Here is a 21,039-nt window from a genome sequence, read left to right as displayed (position 1 = left end):
GGTATCAGTTTTCTAATTTCACAGACTGGAAACTCCACTCCACAGACCTTCTGCTATTGGTGGCTATCACCAAAAGAGGCTTTTCCTGTTCCTCATGTCTCCTGTGAATGTAACCCATATTCTACTTCATTATCAAGGCAGAAATCCAGGCATATTTTTATGTTGGCATATTTTCTTCCTGGGTCCTGTGCAGCAGAAAAACATTTTAATGCTGCCATGTGGAGGAGTCCATGATTCCCAGAAAAGTCTGACAGCGCTGAAATAGTTTTGGACTACTCATGTATAGCACTGGGTTTTCCAATCAACATCGGCAGATGGTTTGAAAAGTACCCAGATCTGTCCATTCATTCTGATGTGCACAAAGCAGACACTTTAGTACGGAAGCAGTACTGAACGTCATATTCTAATGCAGCCCTTAGGAGGCGAGTTAACCAGTGCATTAGGATGGATTTTCAGAGGAAGGTTTTTAAGAACTTTGTGGAAGTTCTGAGGTGAAAAGAGGAAGAGTGTCTACTCATGCTCATTTCCTTTCCTCAGAAAAAGCTTGGGAGAACTTTAGACTATATTAAATAACTGAAAGTCCCACAGCTTCCAGAGACTGAGAAAAATGGCATCGTCACAAGGTATCTATAAGAGATGCGAGGAACCCGAGGAACAGGGGAAGAAACCAAGCAAGATATTTGAAAAATCAGGTAATTGCCAGCTCTAGCTATTCAGAAATTTTAACTTGTGCCTCTGGGGGGAGAATTTCCAGAAAAACAGCTGCTTTCAGAACCAAATGGAGAGAAGCTTAGAACAGCAGCGCAATCTCCTGCTGGCTGGCTAAGATCTTATTCATGAAAATGATTGCCAGTTTGGCAGAGCCCCACAACTTCTACAATAACATGAAGATCGCAATTCTTATACTTATGGTGTCTGACAATAACCCTCACTCACCATGATGGGACTTATTAATGATTGGATTTGTGCAAAATTGGACTATAAACTGGAAAAATATTGCAAAGGTACATGCTATGGGAAATGAGTGGATATCTGAGACGAACGAGAAGACCCTTTCCATTTTTACTTATTTCCAAACATTTAAACATTACATCCACCTAGCAAATTAAAGGATGAGGGAAGAATTCTAGCTGCTTGAGGTACACGCTTACTGAGAGTAACTGTTCTTTGCTGATATGGGGGGATAATTCATCATATGAGCTGCATTAAGGATCACATGGTGTTGCATACCAGAAAAGTCTGATTTAATTGTCTTCTAAAGTAGTGGCCCCCAACCTTTTGGGCACCAGGGACCAGTTCCATGGAGAGAGTTGTTTGCATGGACTGGAGGGAGCATGGTTTTGCATGCTCTCTGCATCCTGCAGATGGGGCTTCGCTTCTTTGCTCAGCCCAGTTTGGGGCATGCTGTGGATCGGTGCTCAGCTGGAATACTGGAATACTGTCACCTCCACTAGCTTTGTTGTTGCTCAGCTTTCCTAAGGCCCACTTCACTTCACATTCTAGGATGTCTAGCTCGAGGTCAGTGACCACCTCATCGTGGTTATCAGGGACGTTAAGCTCATTCTTGTATAGTTCTTCTGTGTAATTTTGCCACCTCTTCCTAATCTCTTCTGCCTCTGTTAGGTCCCTGCCATTTTGCTCCTTTATCATGCCCATTTTTGCATGAAACGTTCCCTTCATCTCTCCAATTTTCTTGAAAAGATCTCTGGTCCTCCCTATTCTATTGTTTTCTTCTGTTTCTTTGCACTGTTCATTTAAGAAGGCATTCTTATCTCTTCTAGCTATTCTCTGGAATTCTGCATTCAATTGGGTGTATCTTTCTTTTTTTCCCTTGACTTTCGCTTCTCTCCTTTCCTCAGCTATTTGCAAAACTTCCTTAGACAGCCATTTTGCTTTCTTGCATTTCTTTTTCTTTGGGATGGTTTTAGTTGCTACCTCTTGTACAATGTTGTAAACCTCCATCCATAGTTCTTCAGGTGCTCTGTCTATCAGATCTAATTCCTTAAATCTATTTGTCACTTCTACTGTATATTCGTCAGGGATATGATTTAATTCATACCTGAGTGGCCTAGTGCTTTTCCCTACTTTCTTCAGTTTAAGCCTAAATTTTGCAATGAGAAGCTTGTGGTCTGAGCCACAGTCAGCTCCTGGTCTTGTTTTTACTGACTGTATAGAGCTTCTCCATCTTTGGCTGCAAAGCATATAGTCAATCTGATTTCTGTGTAGACCGTCTGGTGATGTCCATGTATAGAGCTGTCTCTTGGGTTGTTGGAAAAGAGTGTTTGCTATGACCATCGTATTCTCTTGACAAAATTCTATCAGCCTGTGCCTTGCTTCATTTTGTACTCCAAGGCCTGTTATTCCAGTTATCTTTTGGTTTCCTACTTTAGCATTCCAATCCCCCATGATGATAAGGACATCAGTTTTTGGTGTTAGTTCTATAAGGTGCTGTAAGGCTTCACAGAACCAGTCAATTTCATCTTCTTCAGCACCGGTGGTTGGGGCATAGACTTGGACTACTGTGATATTGAATGATTTGCCTTGGATTTGAACTGAGATCATTCTGTCATTTTGGGGATTGTATCCCAGTATTGTTTTTCCTACTCTTTTATTGACTATGAAGGCTACTCCATTTCTTCTGAGGGATTCTTGCCCGCAGTAGTATTCCTCATGGGCATCTGAATTAAATTCACCCATTCCTGTCCATTTTAGTTCGCTGATTCCTAAGATGTCGATGTTCAGTATTGTCATCTCTTGTTTGACCACGTCCAGCTTGCCTTGATTCATGGATCTTACATTCCAGGTTCCTATGGAGAAAAAATCTTTACAGCATCGGACTTTCCTTTCACCACCAGACACATTCACAGCTGAGGGTCCTTTCAGCTTTGGCCCAGTCGCTTCATTCTTTCTGGCGCTACTAGTACTAGCCCTCTGCTCTTCCCCAGTAGCATATTGGATGCCTTCCGACCTGAGGGGCTCATCTTCCAGCATCATATCTTTTTTCCTTTTGGTACTGTCCATGGGGTTTTCATGGCAAAGATACTGGAGTGGGTTGCCATTTCCTTCTCCAGTGGATCACGTTTTGTCAAAACTCTCTTCTATGACCTTTCTGTCTTGGGTGGCCCTGCATGGCATAGCTCATAGCTTCATTGAATTATGCAAGCCCCTTCACCATGACAAGGCAGTAATCCATGAAGGGGGTCCTTTTCATTAGATGTTGTCAAGCATAAGTTAAGCAATCATCTCTCTGGGGTGGTTTAATTTGTATTCTTGTATTGAGAAGAGTGATGGAGTTGATGACCTCAGTTGATTCTTCAAGTTCAGTAATTTTATGAAAAAAGATTTCTAAACCTATCCTTATAAAGTAGGTATAAATAATGTGAACTTCATCACATGCAAACCCACATGGTTGCAGTTCTTTTAATTAACCATGGTTAAACAACCATAGTTGATTTACTAATTAGGTCAGTATTTTGTAGGAAACATGTACCTGAGTTTCCTTTAGAGAATGTCAATTATCACACCAACAGAAGGTAACTGGCCTTTTTCCTTTTTAATGTGCTGCTTCTGAACTCTACACTAGTTAGGTGGATCAAAGTAATCTCAGTTCAGACAGTCTGCCCCCACCCTTTGTCAACTTTCTATGCACTTCTGTTCTACAACAGCATCTTAGGCCTGAAACCGTATGATCATTGTTGTGCAATGTTTCAGGGGACAATTAGTTTGTTCCCCTTTCTGAGTCATACCAAAGACATCTGCTTCCTGCTTTCATCAGTCTATGATCAATTGGTCATAACCTCTTTTGCTGGGTCAGCAAGATTCATAATGATGCAGAACACAAAGCATTCACGTGTATTCTGGAATTAAGAGATGACCAGATCTAATTCATGTATATTAAGACTTTTTATCAGGTTTAAAACAGTTTAGCTATAACATGTTTTCCCAAAAGAATTCTGGGAATTGTGGGTGATTGATTCGGTTAAAAACAGGATCTTAGCTATTATCTTCATGCTTTCTTGCTGAGAAGCAGCTCAGAAACCTTCTTTGTGATGTAGATGTCATCATTTTCTCTAAAGTTACATAAATCAGATGAAGAAAAGAGCCTAATGTGTACCTGAGAAATAAAGAATTAATCTTTTCTTTGCCTATTTATCTTACGTAGACTGATTTTTTAAACAATACTTCAGGCATTTTTAACAGCTGTAGCTAAAATATATATTCAAAATTTAATACTGAGGTAGGAATTCAAATGATGTTGCTTTTAAAAGATTGAAGGGAAAACTAGCAGTTTCTTAGCAGACATTCAAAACTTCTTCAATACTTTAAATATTGGTGAGAGTGTGATAGTTGATGGGAGCTGATAGATGATTGTTATAGTATTAATACTCCTCACCTGCTTGCCCCCAAATATCATTTCTCAAGGTTCTGTGCAGAAAGAGAGACTAGGAGCGCAAGACAGAAAGCACAGCAAAATCTCCTTTGTAACACAGAAATGATCTCTAGGTTCAGAGGGGTACCCAAAGGTGCTTTTTCCAAAAGGCAACTGGACCTTCTTGTTTTTTTTCTTTGAAAACATTTTGCTTCTCATCCAAGCTTCTTCTTTGTGATGTAGAAGTGAAATGTTTTCAAAGGGGGGAAAAAAACAAGAAACTACAGTGTTAGCCATTTGGTGCATTCAAGTTGATTGAGTCACTAAAGCTGCAAGTAAGCTGTGGAGAAATAGTAATTTTCTTATTGTGCAGTTGTTTAAGAACATTTACTCTGATGTGTTGTATTTCATTTCAAAGATAGTTAATTTTTCCCTGGGTACATTTTCATGTCTTTCCTAGTCCATTTCATATATGTGATGAAGGAAGAGCCTAATAATTATACAAGTTTTATGCCATGTAGGAAACCAGCTGTATAAAAACATGTTTTGCTGCTATAAAGAAAAGCTAATACAAATATTATTATTATTCTTATTATTCTTATTCTTCTTCTTCTTCTTCTTCTTCTTCTTCTTCTTCTTCTTATTATTATTATTATTATTATTATTATTATTATTATTATTATTATTATTATTATTATTATTGGGATTTATATGCCGCACTATCTCCCGAAGGACTCAGGGCGGCTAACAACAATAAAATACAATAATACAAAAGTTAAAAAGAAATTAAATTAATAGCCCCAGTAGAATAAATTAAATTAATAAATTAAAATTAAATTAAAAATTAAAAACATAATTAAAATCCCTGTCAGTCCAAATATTATTCCAGAATGAATGGGATTTTAGCTAGTATGCAAAACCTAGTGTGGTTTTTCTTCCATAGTATTAATAATTGAATTCTTATCCTAGTTTTACATGTTTTTTTTGTCCACAGGTAGTTTTCTGCCACAAAGCTGCCGAGGTGGTTCAGGAGTATCCCTGCCCATCCTTTTTCTTGTGAACATTGCATCGTTTTTGCTGTGGATCATCATTGTTGCTGTAATGACATCAAAATGTATGGCTTCTGAGTCAAAAGCTGGCTCATCTATCTCCATTCTAAAATAGCAGATCTTGGATGCGAAGGAAAGAGGGAGAAAGAGAATAGGGTATAGTCTGGTGTCTTGCAAATAAGTAAGGAGAATCAGCCTCAAAGTATTTCCCTTCAGATGTGTTAAGTCTGCATTTCCTACATTTTCTCTCATCTTGGGGAATTTGGGGAGGTGAGAGGTGCCATTATTTTAAAAAAAATTCTAGACCAGAAACAAGGTATCCCAGCTGTGTGCATTTGAAACAAGGTATCCCAGTTGTGTGCAATTATATGTGCATTTGAAAATAATTTATTTCCAGAGCATCTACTCACTAAACATATTGACTAAAAACTACGACTTGGTTTTCTACAAGCTGCAGCTGTTTTGTCACTGAAATATTTGCATGGATACTATCAGTGCTTTTTTTGTAAAAGAAAAAGGTGCCGGAACTCATGCATGTCATACAACCCACCTTGCCTACCCTACAAGGTTCCATCGAAAAAAAGGTGCCGGAACTCTGTTCTGAGTGTTCTATGAGGAAAAAAAGCCTTGGATACTATCAACAATTGCCATCAATTCAGATTATTGGCCATGCTAGCTGGGGCTGATTGGATGGAGCCCAGCAGAATACCTTACTTCTAATCCAATTTATTTCGTGTTTGATGAAGTTTGGGGATGGGAAAAGTAATCTTTGCTTTTTGTGACTGCTGATCTCAGTGTCCTGGAAAAAACACAGTAGGAAATAATGTGGTGGTCCCAATACAGCCTCTCAGTTATGGACATTCTTTTCCCGTCACGTGATTCCCAAGCCAAACACTTCACATGAAAGCCTTTATTTAGAACCTCACATCTGGTAGCCAATCACCACCTTTTCTCACATTTTTCTCTACAGATTGTGAAACACTTCTCTCCATAGCTAGCTAATTGTTAGAGAGGCTATCGGCCACTCTTTTTAATTAGAAAAGTTGGATAAAATTGTATTAAATGAAAATATTGTCCTTTTCTTAGTGATTCTCATGTCTTCCTCCACAGATGCATCTTATTCGTTGATGCCTCAGGTTCTTTTCAGCTGTCACTCAGATTCTCTTTTGCTTGTCACCCCTTCATTTTTACCTCATGTTCTTCCTAATTGTAGAAGGAATACCACCTCCATGCTAGCAAAAGACAATGAAATTCTGAAATACAGACTAGGAAATACCAGTGCTTGAACTGGAAAAAATTGGTCAACAATTGTACCTTTTTATTATAACAGTCTTTATATAAGACAGTGGACTGATACTGTGCGGTACACATTTATCCCTTAAGAAGACAATCATTTGAAACATGCCAGAAACTTATATTATTTTCTGTTATAGGCTCAGGATCATCCTCTTTATCTTTCATAGGAAGCCACAATCTACTGCTATCCATACTAATGAGGCAGTCTATCTCTCAAAGTGAAAATCATACTAGTTCATTTCAAGTTGACTAGTCTTGGCCAGGCTTAACATGTCACATAGAGTGCAATGTAATTGATTTGGCTCAGTGAGTAGTGCATACCCAGCTACTGTAAATTATAGAGGATGATTTGTGGCTTAATGTATAATTGTGGTGCTAACCTGGACAGTTATAGTTCATCTAGGAAACCATGGTTTGATGCAGTGTCTGAATTCAGTCTTCCTATTCCTTCAGATTCTAAGATTTCCAAGGAACTAGAAGAGCTGCGTTTGAATCAAACTTTGCTGACTAAAAAAGGTAATAATTCAATTTTGTTGTTTAAAACAGTTACCGTATATATATTGTAATTTCTATCTCAATTACAAAAATCAGCTTTTAAAAGAACAATAATTGAAATAGCTAACCAATCAGATGCACATGTGCAGAAATGTTTTGTAAGCAACTGCAAAAGTAGACTTACATAAAAGGGGAAGGAGGTGAATATACAGTCTTTAGGGAAAAATGTCTTTCCTATATTTCACCATTGAGCTCTAGAAAAACAATGAAAAAATATAATGCAACCTATTTTACTATAGGCAGTGTAATCTTCTGAATTGAAGGACCTTGAAGATGTATGGATTTCAACAGTCAGAATTCCCTATCCAGTATTCTAGAAATTTACAGATCTGGATGGTATTCACCTTAGCAAAGGCAATCTTAAGCTAGCCAACAGAGTTTCATAGTGATGATAATAGAAACTAGAATACAATAGAAATGCAGCATTTCACAAAGCATTCATATATTTTCCTGTTTCTTGGAAATATATATTGATCAGAGACTAATGATAATCATTTTGATAGGTCTGGAAAGCGGACATTTCCAATTTTGAATTCATTGAGATGTGTATGCACATTACTCATGCAAACTAACAGTAAATTCATGTTGAGATTTCTAGAAGAGGCTAGGTCAGGGGTAGGCAACCTTGGCTCTTTTATGACTCGTGGACTTCAACTCCCAGAATTCCTGAGCCAGTCATGCTGGCTCAGGAATTCTGGGAGTTGAAGTCCACAAGTCATAAAAGAGCCAAGGTTGCCTACTCCTGGGCTAGGTTTTCTGGGAAAGTTTTTCAGTGAGATTGGGACTATAAATTCCTAGAGTTGCTAAAACTAAACCTGACCATGGAGGGGCTTAAAGTGGGATAGCAATCTTATAATTTCCAGTCAGTCCATACATTCTACATTATCTGGCTGGTAAAACATTAAATTTGAACTAGATCCCTCTGGCTAATATTCTGTCTTTTCTAGGTCTCAATACAGAGAAGCAGTTGCAGCTGTTCAACTCCAATCATTCTGCTCAGGGTATGCATTAGCCAGATCTTGTGTCTGATGTTTCCTCATCACTTCTTTCCTTCCTTATGCCAAGCATCCTTGAGTTCTTTGCTTTTGTTCCCCCAACTATCACATGTTATTTGGCTGCTGGGCAACCATATTTTAAGTGTCTGGGGGAAGGGGTCAAAAATTCAAGATGCTGCTGCTGAGGTTATAATCAAAGGCATATAAAGGTAAAGGTAAAGGTTCCCCCGCACATGCATGCTAGTCGTTTCCAACTCTAGGGGCCAGTGCTCATCTGCTCTTCAAAGCTGAAGAGCCAGCGCTTGTCCGAGGACGTCTCTGTGGTCATGTGGCCGGCATGACTAGACGCCAAAGGCGCACAGAACGCTGTTACCTTCCCACCGTAGTGGTCCCTATTTTTCTACTTGCATTTTTACGTGCTTTCGAACTGCTAGGTTGGCAGAAGCTGGGACAAGTAACAGGCACTCACTCTGTTACACGGCACTCAGGATTCAACCCGCCAAACTGCTGACCTTCTGATCGACAAGCTCAGCATCCCAACCCACTGAGCCACCATTTTAATATTTTTTGTCTCCTTTATTCTGTTGGATGCCTTGGCTGATCATCTGCTATTAGGAGAAAATGATTAATGTCCAACTGAATTAATAATAAAGCAATTTGTCATTGGGAGCTCACACCCACTTAGGATCGGGGTCTGTTTCTTTTCTGTGACAATAGGAAACTGGTTTATTGGACTAAGGTCTTAGACTAGTACTCTTCAAGGATATTCTAGGAGGGAGAAGAAAAAGCAATTCTTATTTTTATACATAGAGCATAGAGCAGCATCTACACTGTTTCTCTGAGGAACTTTAAGCAGAATTTACAATTGTGCTGCTTACTAAGGAGTGGCTTCCACTATGGTCTTGCCATTTAGTTTTAAATCGAACCACTATAACCTAATCCTGTAGCACCTCCTATTTCTTCTTGCTTAGGGAAATACGGAGGTGTTAAAATGGCTTTTCTCCCCAAGTAGCAACTGCAGCTTACTGTGCCTTTTTCTCCCCCAGAAACACTATTAAATAACGACCTAAAAAAGCTGAAGGATGATCACAATAGCATGAAAAAGGATGGTAAGTGGTCTTTATAGGCAGGTACAGTATGGGTTTGTTTCTGGTAAGGAAGGAAGATAAGGTGAATAGATGAGCTTGTTAATAGGGAATTTCGTGAATAAGATGTACTTTGGACTGTTCCAAATTGAAAACTGTGAGTCATTCCTGGCAACATCAGTCTAAGTTCCTAAGACCTGTTCATTGTATCTCTATTATCTTTCTTTCTGAAGGACACCTTTGACAAATTTTCCTATCAAGGATGGTCCAACATTAAAGTGAGGGATCTGCCTTGGGTGACTGATCTTGGGAGGGACAGTATCAACAGTCCACCAATTCCTCTTCCTGTCCTCTTGTGTTAGAAAACAGCTGTGTGAATCTTTCATGTATTCAGATGTGTTTTCCAGGAACACTTTTCAAAAAAAGTATTTTGGCCAAACGTAAGGACTCATATTCTGATCATCAACCAGGAAATTAATGGCATCTTCAGCAAAGTAGGATTTTTCCCCCCTGGCAATTTATAAGTTTTCCAAGCCAATAAGAAAATGAATATGGAAAATAAATAAATAAATGAAATGCAAAGGATGGAATAAATTAGTCAAAGGATGTTAATTTTTCTGGGTTTCTTAAATAAATATGTAACTGTTTTTATTTGAAATGGCCACAGATTATCAAAATTTCTGTTGTTGTTAGCTGTGAAGTCATGTCTGACCCATTTACATGCAGAAAATGGCATGACAAAAAAATATAAAACTAAAACCAGTTTTCATGCTTTCCCAGTGTTGATGAGAGGAAATGTATGAAAAGCAATAAGATTACTCAGTATCTAAACCAGGAGTTCTCAGACTTTGTGGTACTATTATCTCTCAAAATAAGAAATGGAGCTGTGTGACTCCCACTTAAATAAAACTAACAAATTCATGGGCATTAGGATTGGGCAAAAAATATGTGTACCATTAGTAACAATTCATTTTTAATCTATATATCAGATAAAACAATGATAGAAGCTTACACATTTATAATTTTTTTCACTGAAAATAAATAAACCAAAACCTTATTTTTAATAGGAATGATAAGCTTACTTAGTTTTGCTGAAATTTATGGAGTGGGAGTTGAGGCAGTCACTCTAATTTTTCATTACACATTTAGTTTGGATTCGTACAGTATTTGTTTTTTGTAACTGCAATGGTAAAAAAAATATCCTGATTTTGCTGCTGGATTGTCCAGTAGAATAGGAGTGAATCATGATAGTGATCTAATTCTGAATGTGCATGCTATTGGATTTCTGGCCCCAAAGATGGTGCTGGGTCAGAAGCTACTCTGGACTTTGTTTTGACAAGATGGTTTTGCAAGATGGTTTTTCAGCCATAGTGAAAGCAAGTTCTGCCAGAAATCCATCTTTGCATTAATGGAAAAATGGAAGATGGAAAATTCTTCCAACCATACTTTGCTGATCATCAAAACTCTGGGTGACATGAAGAATGATTTTAGATTTACCTTCTCTTGAGTATGCCATATGACCTTTAATGGTTTTCTTTCTTTGAATTCTCCTCTGCATCAACACATCAGTGTTTAACCTTCTCCAATCCGGTGGCCACCAGATGTCTTGCAACTGAAACTCTTCAACTAATAGGATATGATGGGTACAGGAGTTTCAACATATCTGGAAGGCACCAATTGGGAAAAGTTGTGTTACATCTAGTTCCATTTCCATTTAATTGTTTTCCTATACATTTGTTCTTTTAGTGAACCAAAACATACAACGGATAGAGACTCAAAGTAACAGAAATGAGGAGACAGTCATTAAATTAATCAATGCAGTCCATAAAATTAACGGTAAGATACAATTCCTCTGCCCGTCAGTTCATAAAATGTTACTCCTTCAGAGTTAAGCACTCAATCTAGTTGAAATTGAGGCAGTGTTGAAAGAAAGCTTGTGTTTGTTACTAGACTGTTGACTTTTGAATTAAACAATACAAGTATAAATGAAAGTTCTCCTACAAGTTATAGTTTTGAACTGTAGCCCAGTTTTACCACATGCCTACCACCAAAGCATTGGTTACAGTACCACGCATTATTATGCATCTTCTCTGGTTATTTAAATGAGATAGATACAAATTAATATATTTGGTTCAAGGTTCTGACCAAGGCTTCAGTCAAACTACCCGTAGAACCTAAGGGGGGGGGAATAATCCACACTTGAACCCCCAAGTCAACTGTGGTAGATCAATCTGTAGTTTCCCCCTGGCCACATGGTGGCAGCAGCATTGGCAAGCTGAAAAGGTGATAAGAGAATGGTGATATCCCCCATTCCCAGATTGTGACCGCTCTGAGATACAAACCAGGTCTAATGCATAGTCCCCAATGTGTATGTTAGGCTCCTATTGACATAGGACAGGCCCCTGATTGCTCTGGTGGTGATGAACTCCTGGACTGACCCACACTTCATGCCATTTGGGGGCAGATCAAAGTCCCAAGAGCTATAAGCCATCTGGCAATCAAATCTAAGCAGTTTGGTAGGGGTATTGTTGAGCAACAGGGAGCAGTGGCGTAGCGTGGGGGGTGCAGGGGGGGCCGGCCACACCGGGTGCAACATCTGGGGGGGCGCGCTCGCACTGAGCTGCTCAGGGAGCCCCAAGGGCTGCACAGAGTTGGCTTGGCTCCGCTCTTGAACTGCTCTTTCTTGCAAAGCGAAATGAGTCCGGCAGGTGAGATGGGCGGCCACATAAACTGAATAAAATAAATAGAAGCGGCCAACTCTCCGCCCAGGCTCAGGCCAACCGCAAGCGCCCCGCAGGCGCCCCGGCAGGCTTGGCCGAGCGAAGACGGACCCGCCAGCCGGCCGGCCTAGCTTTGTGCGCATGCGTGGCTTTATTTAGCAGGGCTCACGTGCGAGCTTGAATGCAGCGGCTCTTGCAGGTCGGAGCCCCGCCCAGCCGCCCTCGAGAGGGACCCGGAAGCATCCCGCATGCGCGCGACTCTTCTTGGAAAGTCTACGCCACTGCGGGGTGCGTCTTTTCGGCGGTGCCGTGACGTCACCGCCCGCCCGCCCCTCTATTTCCGCTTCCGGTTGCCTTGCCCCGGGTGCTGACAACCCACGCTACGCCACTGACAGGGAGGCCAGTATAGCAGCAACAACCTTAGAGTCAATTTCAACCAGGAGGTCTAATATCTGATTATCTGCAGAGCAGAACTTCTGAAAGACATTAAGTTTCTTTGTAAAGCTGCAAATACAGTACTGCAGTTTTTGCCAGTCAGGATCTGGGCCTAGAGTTCATTTTCAAGACTGTATAGATTGTTTAGATTTACAGACAGGACCAAATTATCACAAGCATTGACGATATTGGTTTTAATGATTCAAATCAACTCTAGAATATGGGATTATCCGTCTTCTTTAAATATCTACAACTTTTTTATAGTTTCGGGCTGCCAGATATGTCCAAAAGGTTGGCTGCTGAACAGAGACAAATGCTACTATTTCAAGATGGAGAGTCAAGCCTGGTCTCTCGCGCACACGAAATGTGAGCAATATGGAAGCAACCTGGTTGTCATTGACGATTGGAATGAGCAGGTAATAAGCTGCTCCTGTTTAATAATCAAGCATTTCCCACTTCTCAAACAAACCACGCACATTGCCTCAAGAAGTACATCTGTGGGAAGGAAACTTCGGCTCTCGAGAATTGAACAGGGGTCCCATGTTGGCTCTAATTATGAAGCTATTAGAGGGAAGGAGGAAGGAGAATTAATTTTAATTTAATTTAATTTTAATCCCATTTATATCCCGCCCTTCTCCGAAGACTCAGGGCGGCTTACAATCTAAGAAGCACAAATCAATGTGCTTAGCAATAGCCTTCATTCTATGTATATGCCTGCTTATTAGGGCTTTCGGGGGGGGCCCAAGCGGCATTTTTACAAAGTCAGCTTATTGCCCCCAACAATCTGGGTCCTCATTTTACCTACCTCGGAAAGATGGAAGGCTGAGTCAACCTTGAGCCTGGTGGGACTCGAACCTGCACTAATTGCAGGCAGCTGATGTTACTTAAGGAGGCATTAGCCCACTGCTCCACCAAGGGAAAAACTTGCAGGAGCCACCTGATTCAGTAGAGAACAAGGGCCAGAAGTTTCCTTCACATCTGAAAAGATGGTGGAGAGGCATGTGCAGTTCAGGAACTCCCTATCTATAGCCTGCATTTCACCTGTTGTTCCTCTGGGAGGGAGCTAGTTTTAGTCTACCAGGAGGGAGGCTGTTGGATGGAGGGCTACTACTGGCCCTTTGCTTGGCTGTGAGCAAACAACCTCAACTGCTTCTCTGGGCAAGAAATCCTCTCTTACCCATCTCTGCTCACAGTCAATATTGATATACTGGCGATGAAGGTCAATAATACGCAGCTCCTCTTTGGAGGAGACATTTTTTGCAGCTCCAGAGAAAGGTGGTAACCCCATTCATTCATAATATAACAAGAAATTCATTTTTCTTGTTATATTATAATTATGAAGTCCCAAACCCTGTTGTGATTGGTACGTGGGTTTTAGAGAACACTAAACCCATTCTTTCAAAACATACTCCCTTGATATGTGCCCAGACAATAGGGATAGACAGTTTTAAATCGTTAAATTTATACTCCTAGTGGCATATAGGTGACTGCAGTCCAGACGATCTGCAAGTTTGCACATCTGGTTGACCAGTTTTTGAAAAACGGTTGGGCAGGTCACAAGATGGAACAATTGGTCTATTCCATGTGGTATATCATAACTGAACTATTTAAATTGCCTTACGTTTCAGAGTTTTCTTGCTTCGCAAATGAAAGACAAGACGCTCTGGATTGGTCTAAGTGATATGAACTCTGAAAACAACTTTGTTTGGGTAGACAATAGTACTCCAAAATTTACGTAAGTCCCTGTTAAAATTTTCTCTCTCTTTTTCTCGTTTGTTTATAAATACTAGGGAATTTCCACACTAGGCTTTCAAACTATGCAATCAGCCTGCCTCTTTCAACCTACTTTTATCTGACTACAGATGTCACCCATCATCTTCCTCATACAAAAATCCTGACCACATGCTCCCATTGCCATTTCTATTTGGTTTTCTTCTTGAAAATCTGTTAAAGAGGGAAAAGTGGGTGTCTGGACAATACATTAGATTGGTAGCACTAACTAGCTGTTCAATTAAAAATTGAATCTGCAGATTTAATTGTATAATGGACAATCTCAAATTCACAGGCAGGAAATGATGGTGACCTGAAATTTGAAAATTTGTTTGGTCAAAAATGTGCATAGATTCCTGGTTGAAACTGTAGCTCAATTTGTCTATGTATTGCGAAACAAAGGTATTTCCATCATGTTTTCTGTTTTTAATTGATGTTCGTGGATGAACCCTGCTGATCTTCATTTCATTTCATTTCATTTATTTGATTTCTATACCGCCCTTCTCCCTAGGGACTCAGGGCGGTTCACAGGGCATACATAAATAGCTATACAAAAATTAAAAGAGAATTAAACCATGCCCAATTAAAATACAGCAATAATAGAATAATAAAAACCAATTAAAAACCCATATTCCCCATCAGGCCAGACCAGCTAACTCAAACAAATGGGTCTTCAACCCGCGACGGAAGGATCGGAGGTCCGATGCCTGATCTTCTGCCTGTTTGTCCTATGCTGTGTTTTTCACTGTTCTTACATGGTTGTTACAATCGTGCTATGACTGTTGGCATGGATAGACACTTTTTCATCAAGTAGGATGGAAAATTGCACTGAATGGGTAATATTATATAGTCAGTCTATTTCAGCTTCCTGGAATTCTGGATTCCCGCAAAGTAGTTTTGCTCATCTGAACAAGGCTCTTACAAAGTTTCTTTTGTGTGCCCCTCAGGATTGCTGAACTAGTTGAATATTTGGTTAGGGTCAGTGGTGGGATTCAAATACGTGAACAACCGGTTCTCTGTGTGGATGCTGCTTCTGGAAGTCCATTCTGGGCCTGGGCAACAAAAGCTTAGCTACCAGTTCTGCTAAAGTGGTGCGAACCGGCTGAATCCCACCACTGGTTAGGGTAGATTGCTTTGGGCTGCAATTGGGTTGCAGTTTGCCATTGCTCTCTCTGCTGACGAGAAAGTCTTTATTGTTCTCTTGTCTTGTAAATTTTATCTTCTGTTGAAAGTGGGGTTAATTGTCTTATGTGTGTTTTTGCATTATGACAAAAGTGTCAGCTGTATAATAGACCCACATTTGGGTACTGTATATGGAAATGCTGTCCCTTCTAAGTGCTGCATCACTGTCTCTTCTATGAATCTAGAACAGCTCGGCATGGCCAGTTCACTGCTGCCAGGCTGACACTGCCAAATCGCCTCTCCCAACTCACTGCCACCAAGTTGCCACAACACAGCATACAGCCAACTTGCTGCGGGTGGCCAGAAGGAGAGCCAGGAAGGAGGGCAAGCAAATGGGTGGGTAGAGTGCAGAGTGACAGTGGTGTTGGCAGCCAGGAGCATCCCATTTTCACACACCCTGCCGCCTACCTTACCCCTGCTACCACCATCCCTGGCCTCTTCAGCCCAGAGCTCAGCATGGCAGCAACATTGGCAGTGGCAGTGGCACTGTATGAAAGTGCGACCCTGTGGCTGCTGCCTGCCTCACCCACCCACCACTGCCACCATCATCCCCAGCCTCTTTGGCCTGGAGCTTGGCAGTGGTGGCAGGGTGTGTGAAAATAGGATGCTGCTCTGTGCTCTCCCACCCAGCTCTCCCTCCAGCCACCCACAGTGAGTTTTCCCCATGGTAAATTGACCATGTGGAATTGTCCTGGGGTTACCTGGCAGCAGTGAGTTGGCAGCGATGACTTGGTGGTGGCAAGCTGGCTGTGCTGTGTTGTCCCATTCTATAAGAAATTCAATGACTGTTCCTGTGATTTATGTGCATATTGGTCTATCAATCTGGAAGTGGCGAGGCAAAGGTCTATCAGTTCCATAAGTCTGTTTTTTTCAGTTTTGGTATTATGTTTAGTGTATTGTGCAGGAGTATTCTAACCGATTCTTTTATCAGTTTAGGATCTATTCATCTGAAAAGTACAGTGAATTCAAATAAAACTGTGATTTCATTTTCCTCAAATGTTAGATCCTTAATTCACTTGTGGTGATTTAATGGAATGTTCATTTCCGTTTATGAGTATCTACATTTCTAAGCATGATTTTTAGCTAAACTGTACGTTGTGGCCCCAGGTGGCAATACAGTTGGACAGAGCTGTCTGTCAGGTTTGTGTGTCTTTGGGCACCAATGGAAGCATGAGACGACTGGTCCATAGTTTCATATACAATTGTTTTTATTTCCTTTATTTCAGTAAATCATTTTCTTTGGGGGTTTTGTTTCAGAGATTGTAGGTTTCCTTGTCATTCAGTAGTCCTTTTGCTTTTTGGATGTATAGTGTTCTGTCTGTGATAACTTCGTCCTCTTTCTGCTGGAAGGATTGTGATGGTGGGAGATTCTTTGGTATTTTTAGGGCGTCTCTTTCTTCTATCTTCTACCTATCCATTGGTCATTATTTATTTATTTATTATTGGGACTTATATGCCGCCCTACCTCCCGAAGGACTCAGGGCGGCTAACAACAATAAAACACAATAATACAAATGTTAAAAAAGATTAAACTAACAAGCCCCAGTGATAAAATATTAAAAACATTTTCTTTTTAAAAACCCTGATGGAAAAGAAATGTTTTGAGGTTGTGACGAAAGGACCGGAGATCCGGGGCCATCCGGAGCTCAAGGGGAAGCTGATTCCACAGGGCAGGCGCTCCCACAGAGAAGGCCCTCCCCCTGGGGGTCGCCAGCCGACATTAGCATATAATTATCTTCATCCCAGAAAAAAAATCTAACAATATGGTCACTAGGAACTGAAAAATGACTTAATGTTTATGTTTATGTTTATTGAATTTATATATATACCGCCCTTTTCCCGTAGGACTCAGGGCGGTTTACAAAGTATTTTAAAAACGTTAATACAATACAAAAGTTAAAAACAGTTAAAAATAATTAAATTTGATCCCTGAAAAAAATATAAAACCCCATTTAAAAACTCTCAGCCTGGGCCGGAAAGCTCAAAGAGCCAGGTCTTCAGGTCCCGGTGGAATGACCGAAGGTCGGGGGCAGTCCTAAGCTCCTCGGGCAGCTGGTTCCAAAGGGCAGGCGCACCCACTGAGAAGGCCCTCCCCCTGGGTGTTATCCGCCGGCAGTCTTTTACCGGCGGCACCCTGAGAAGGCCCTCCATGTGGGAGCGCACAGGACGAAGGGAACTTGATGCTGGCAGCAGGTGTTCCCTCAAATATCCCGGACCCAAGCCATTTAGGGCTTTATAGGTCATCACCAGCACCTTGAATCTCACCCGGAGGGCAACCGGAAGCCAATGCAGCTTGCAGAGTAGAGGTGTTACGTGAGAGTATCGGGAAACCCCCATCACAACTCGCACAGCAGCATTCTGCACCAGCTGAAGCCTCCGAGTGGTCCTCGAGGGCAACCCCATATAGAGAGCGTTGCAGTAGTCTAACCGGGAGGTCACGAGCGCATGGGTGACTGTGCGTAGGGCATCTCGGTCCAGATAGGGTCGCAATTGGCGCACCAGGCGAACCTGGGCAAAAGCCCCTCTGGTCACGGATCCTATGTGATCTTCAAAATTGAGCTGTGAATCCAGGAGGACGCCCAAGTTGCGAGCCCTATCAACGGGGGGTAACACCTCATGCCCCCATCGTTAAAGATGGAATAGTCTGGTTAACCCGAGATGCCGGTATGCACAGCCACTCAGTCTTGGCAGGATTGAGACGAAGCCTGTTTCTCCCCATCCAGACCTCCAGGCAATGGGACATCACGGTGAGGGCATCACTGGGTTGGTTCGGGGTGGAGAGAAGTTGGGTATCATCAGTGTACTGATGATACCCCACCCCGAAACCACGAATGATCTCGCCCAGCGGCTTCATATAGATGTTGAACAGGAGGGGAGAGAGAACCGACCCCTGAGGAACTCCATAAACAAGAGGCCTCAGGGCAGATCTCTGCCCTCCCGTCAACACCGACTGTGAGCGGCCCAGGAGATAGGAGGAGAACCACCGTAAAAACGGTTCCTCCCACCCCCAACCCCCTGAGACGCCGCAGTAGGATACCATGGTCGATGGTGTCAAAAGCCACTGAGAGGTCTAATAGGACCAGGACAGAGAAACAACCCCTGTCCCGAGCCCGCCAGAGATCATTCATTAATGGCATACAGTATAATAAAATAAAATTAATTATCAATTATACATTTCCTTTGTACATATAGGCTAGCCCAGTTATTTTGTGTGATGTTTATCACCCATTCTGATTCAATGTTATCTTTCCTTGTTATGGGTAGCTTCAGCACCTTGATTTTCAGTTTTGTTTTTCCTTTCTTCAGCTTCTTTTTGTGAAGTGATGTTGAGGGTGGTTATAAGTGCCTTTATGCAAATGGGGCCCTGATTTGCGCTAGTTTCATTTACCGATAATGTGCTGATGTACATGCGGTTTACTGGGTCATCCACTATTATCAGATGGGCCGTTTTCTGGCTCTTTTTTCTGGCATTTTCATCCTGCTGCAAGTTTATTGGAGACCCATATTTTACACTGTTAAGTAGGACTTGCTGCGTAGGCACTCATAGAGAAAAAAAATTGCTATTCTTTGTAGAAGTGTGCCCACATTTACATCTCTCCCACTTCTGTGCTTTCTGATGCACTTTCTGACCACATATTATTGCAATAATGGAGAATATAGGTAACTAAGGTTGAGTTATTGGATTCTTGGTGCTTGCTTGCTAATTTATGGGTGTTGACTAATTAATTTTGCCTTTTATATAATTCCTTGAATTTCTAACTGCAGCCGCTGGCATCTAGGAGAACCCAACAATGGTGGAAGAGGGCAAGACTGTGTAGTGATGAATTCTAATGGCCAATGGGAAGATCGTGAATGTGGAAAAAATGTGGATGGCTGGATTTGTGAAAAGTCCTGGAATTGCTAATTGTATCTGATAAGATTGCAAGACTCAACAATTAACACTCCTAACACATGTGAATTATTTTGAGCTTTGTTATTTTTATTGTCTGTTATTGATTTGCTGTATATTGCTTTACTGAGCACTATCAGTATATGGTGCAGCATAACTATTTTAGTAAATAATAAAGTATATAATACATTAGAAAAATATGTTCCTAATCTATCTATAATATAGAACACCAAATTTCAGAAATCAACAATAATCTACAAAATTCATTAATTTTAAATTGCATCATAATGAAAAAAGGACCATTGTTCTCAAGCTGCTTTGGGTTTTCCTTGGTACCTTAAATGAGAATGAGAGTTAACCAGTTTACCTTCAGGTATGCCTATTGCTCTATCATTTGAATGGTACGAAATCAATGAAGCAGATTTGACAATAGATGGCAATGACAATATTTTGTGACAAATATAAAATCTCAGTGTTTCTGGTTTTAATCTTTACTGCAGCATTCCACAAGCAGGTCCACCTTATCCAGTATGGATTGGAAAGAGTGTTTCAGATTTCTATGTTCTTTCTTGGATCCCAGCTGTAAAATTAATGGTGGGACGAAACCCACAAATGGAACACACAGCTAGAGGGATTTAAATTATTTAAAAGAAACAGACTAAACAAAAGAGGAGGTGGAGTTGTTCTATGCATAAGAAATAACTACATCTCTACAGAAATAGAGCACAGCAATGATGAAAACTGTCTTGAATGCATTTGGGTCAATATAAAAGGGGAGGAAATGACATTGCCATAGGTGTATACTATGGGCCGCCCAAACAAACAGAGGAAATAGATGAACTTTTTGCTAGTCAGCTAACTAAGGTATGTAGGAAGCACATCACAATAGTAATGGGGGACTTTAATTACCCTGACATCAACTGGGAGACAGACTCTGCACCAAGAGGAAGATCAAACAAATTCCTGACAAACCTAGCAGACAACTCTGTCTCCCAAAAACTAGAGAAGGGAACTAGGGGATTAGCCATATTGGATCTAATCCTCACTAACAGATATGAAATGATAGGAGGTGTTGAAGCCACAGGAACCTTGGGGGGAAGTGATCATGCAATATTGGAATTCAACATTCTGGAAGCAAAAGCAATAGAACACAGTCAAACTAGAGTCTTGGACTTTGTTGTTGTTGTTGTTGTTAGTTGCGAAGTCGTGTCCGACCCATCGCGACCCTATGGACAACGTTCCTCCAGGCCTTCCTGTCCTCTACCATCTTCTGGAGTCCATTTAAGCTCACGCCTACTGCTTCAGTGACTCCATCCAGCCACCTCATTCTCTGTCGTCCCCTTCTTCTATTGCCCTCAATCTTTCCCAGCATTAGGCTCTTCTCCAGTGAGTCTTTCCTTCTCATTAGGTGGCCAAAGTATTTGAGTTTTAGCTTCAGGATCTGGCCTTCTAAAGAGCAGTTAGGGTTGATCTCCTCTAGGACTGACCGGTTTGATCGCCTTGCAGTCCAAGGGACTCGCAGGAGTCTTCTCCAGCACCAGAGTTCAAAGGCTTCAATTCTTTGGCGCTCAGCCTTTCTTATGGCCCAGCTTTCACTGCCATACATTGCAACTGGGAAGACCATAGCCTTGACTATACGCACTTTTGTTGACAGGGTGATGTCTCTGCTTTTTAGTGTGCTGTCTAGATTTGCC

At 41.1% G+C, this 21,039-nt stretch overlaps 1 protein-coding gene across 1 annotated transcript; it reads left to right on the top strand.

Moving 5' to 3' along the window:
* Positions 1-507: 507 nt before the first annotated feature.
* Positions 508-19,512, top strand: LOC308661652 (low affinity immunoglobulin epsilon Fc receptor-like). Its single transcript, XM_081316719.1, has 9 exons — positions 508-692; positions 5,364-5,483; positions 7,168-7,230; positions 8,217-8,270; positions 9,311-9,373; positions 11,096-11,185; positions 12,769-12,920; positions 14,133-14,239; positions 19,222-19,512. Exons 1-9 carry the CDS (start codon positions 608-610, stop codon positions 19,358-19,360), a joined length of 873 nt encoding a protein of 290 aa, XP_081172845.1. The 5' UTR covers positions 508-607; the 3' UTR covers positions 19,361-19,512.
* Positions 19,513-21,039: the final 1,527 nt, after the last annotated feature.

Source organism: Vipera berus, assembly GCF_964194415.1.
Source record: "Vipera berus genome assembly, chromosome: 2".
NCBI lineage: Eukaryota > Metazoa > Chordata > Lepidosauria > Squamata > Viperidae > Vipera > Vipera berus.
The sequence above is the reverse complement of the archived record's forward strand: the minus strand, read 5'-3'. Positions and strand labels throughout refer to the sequence as shown.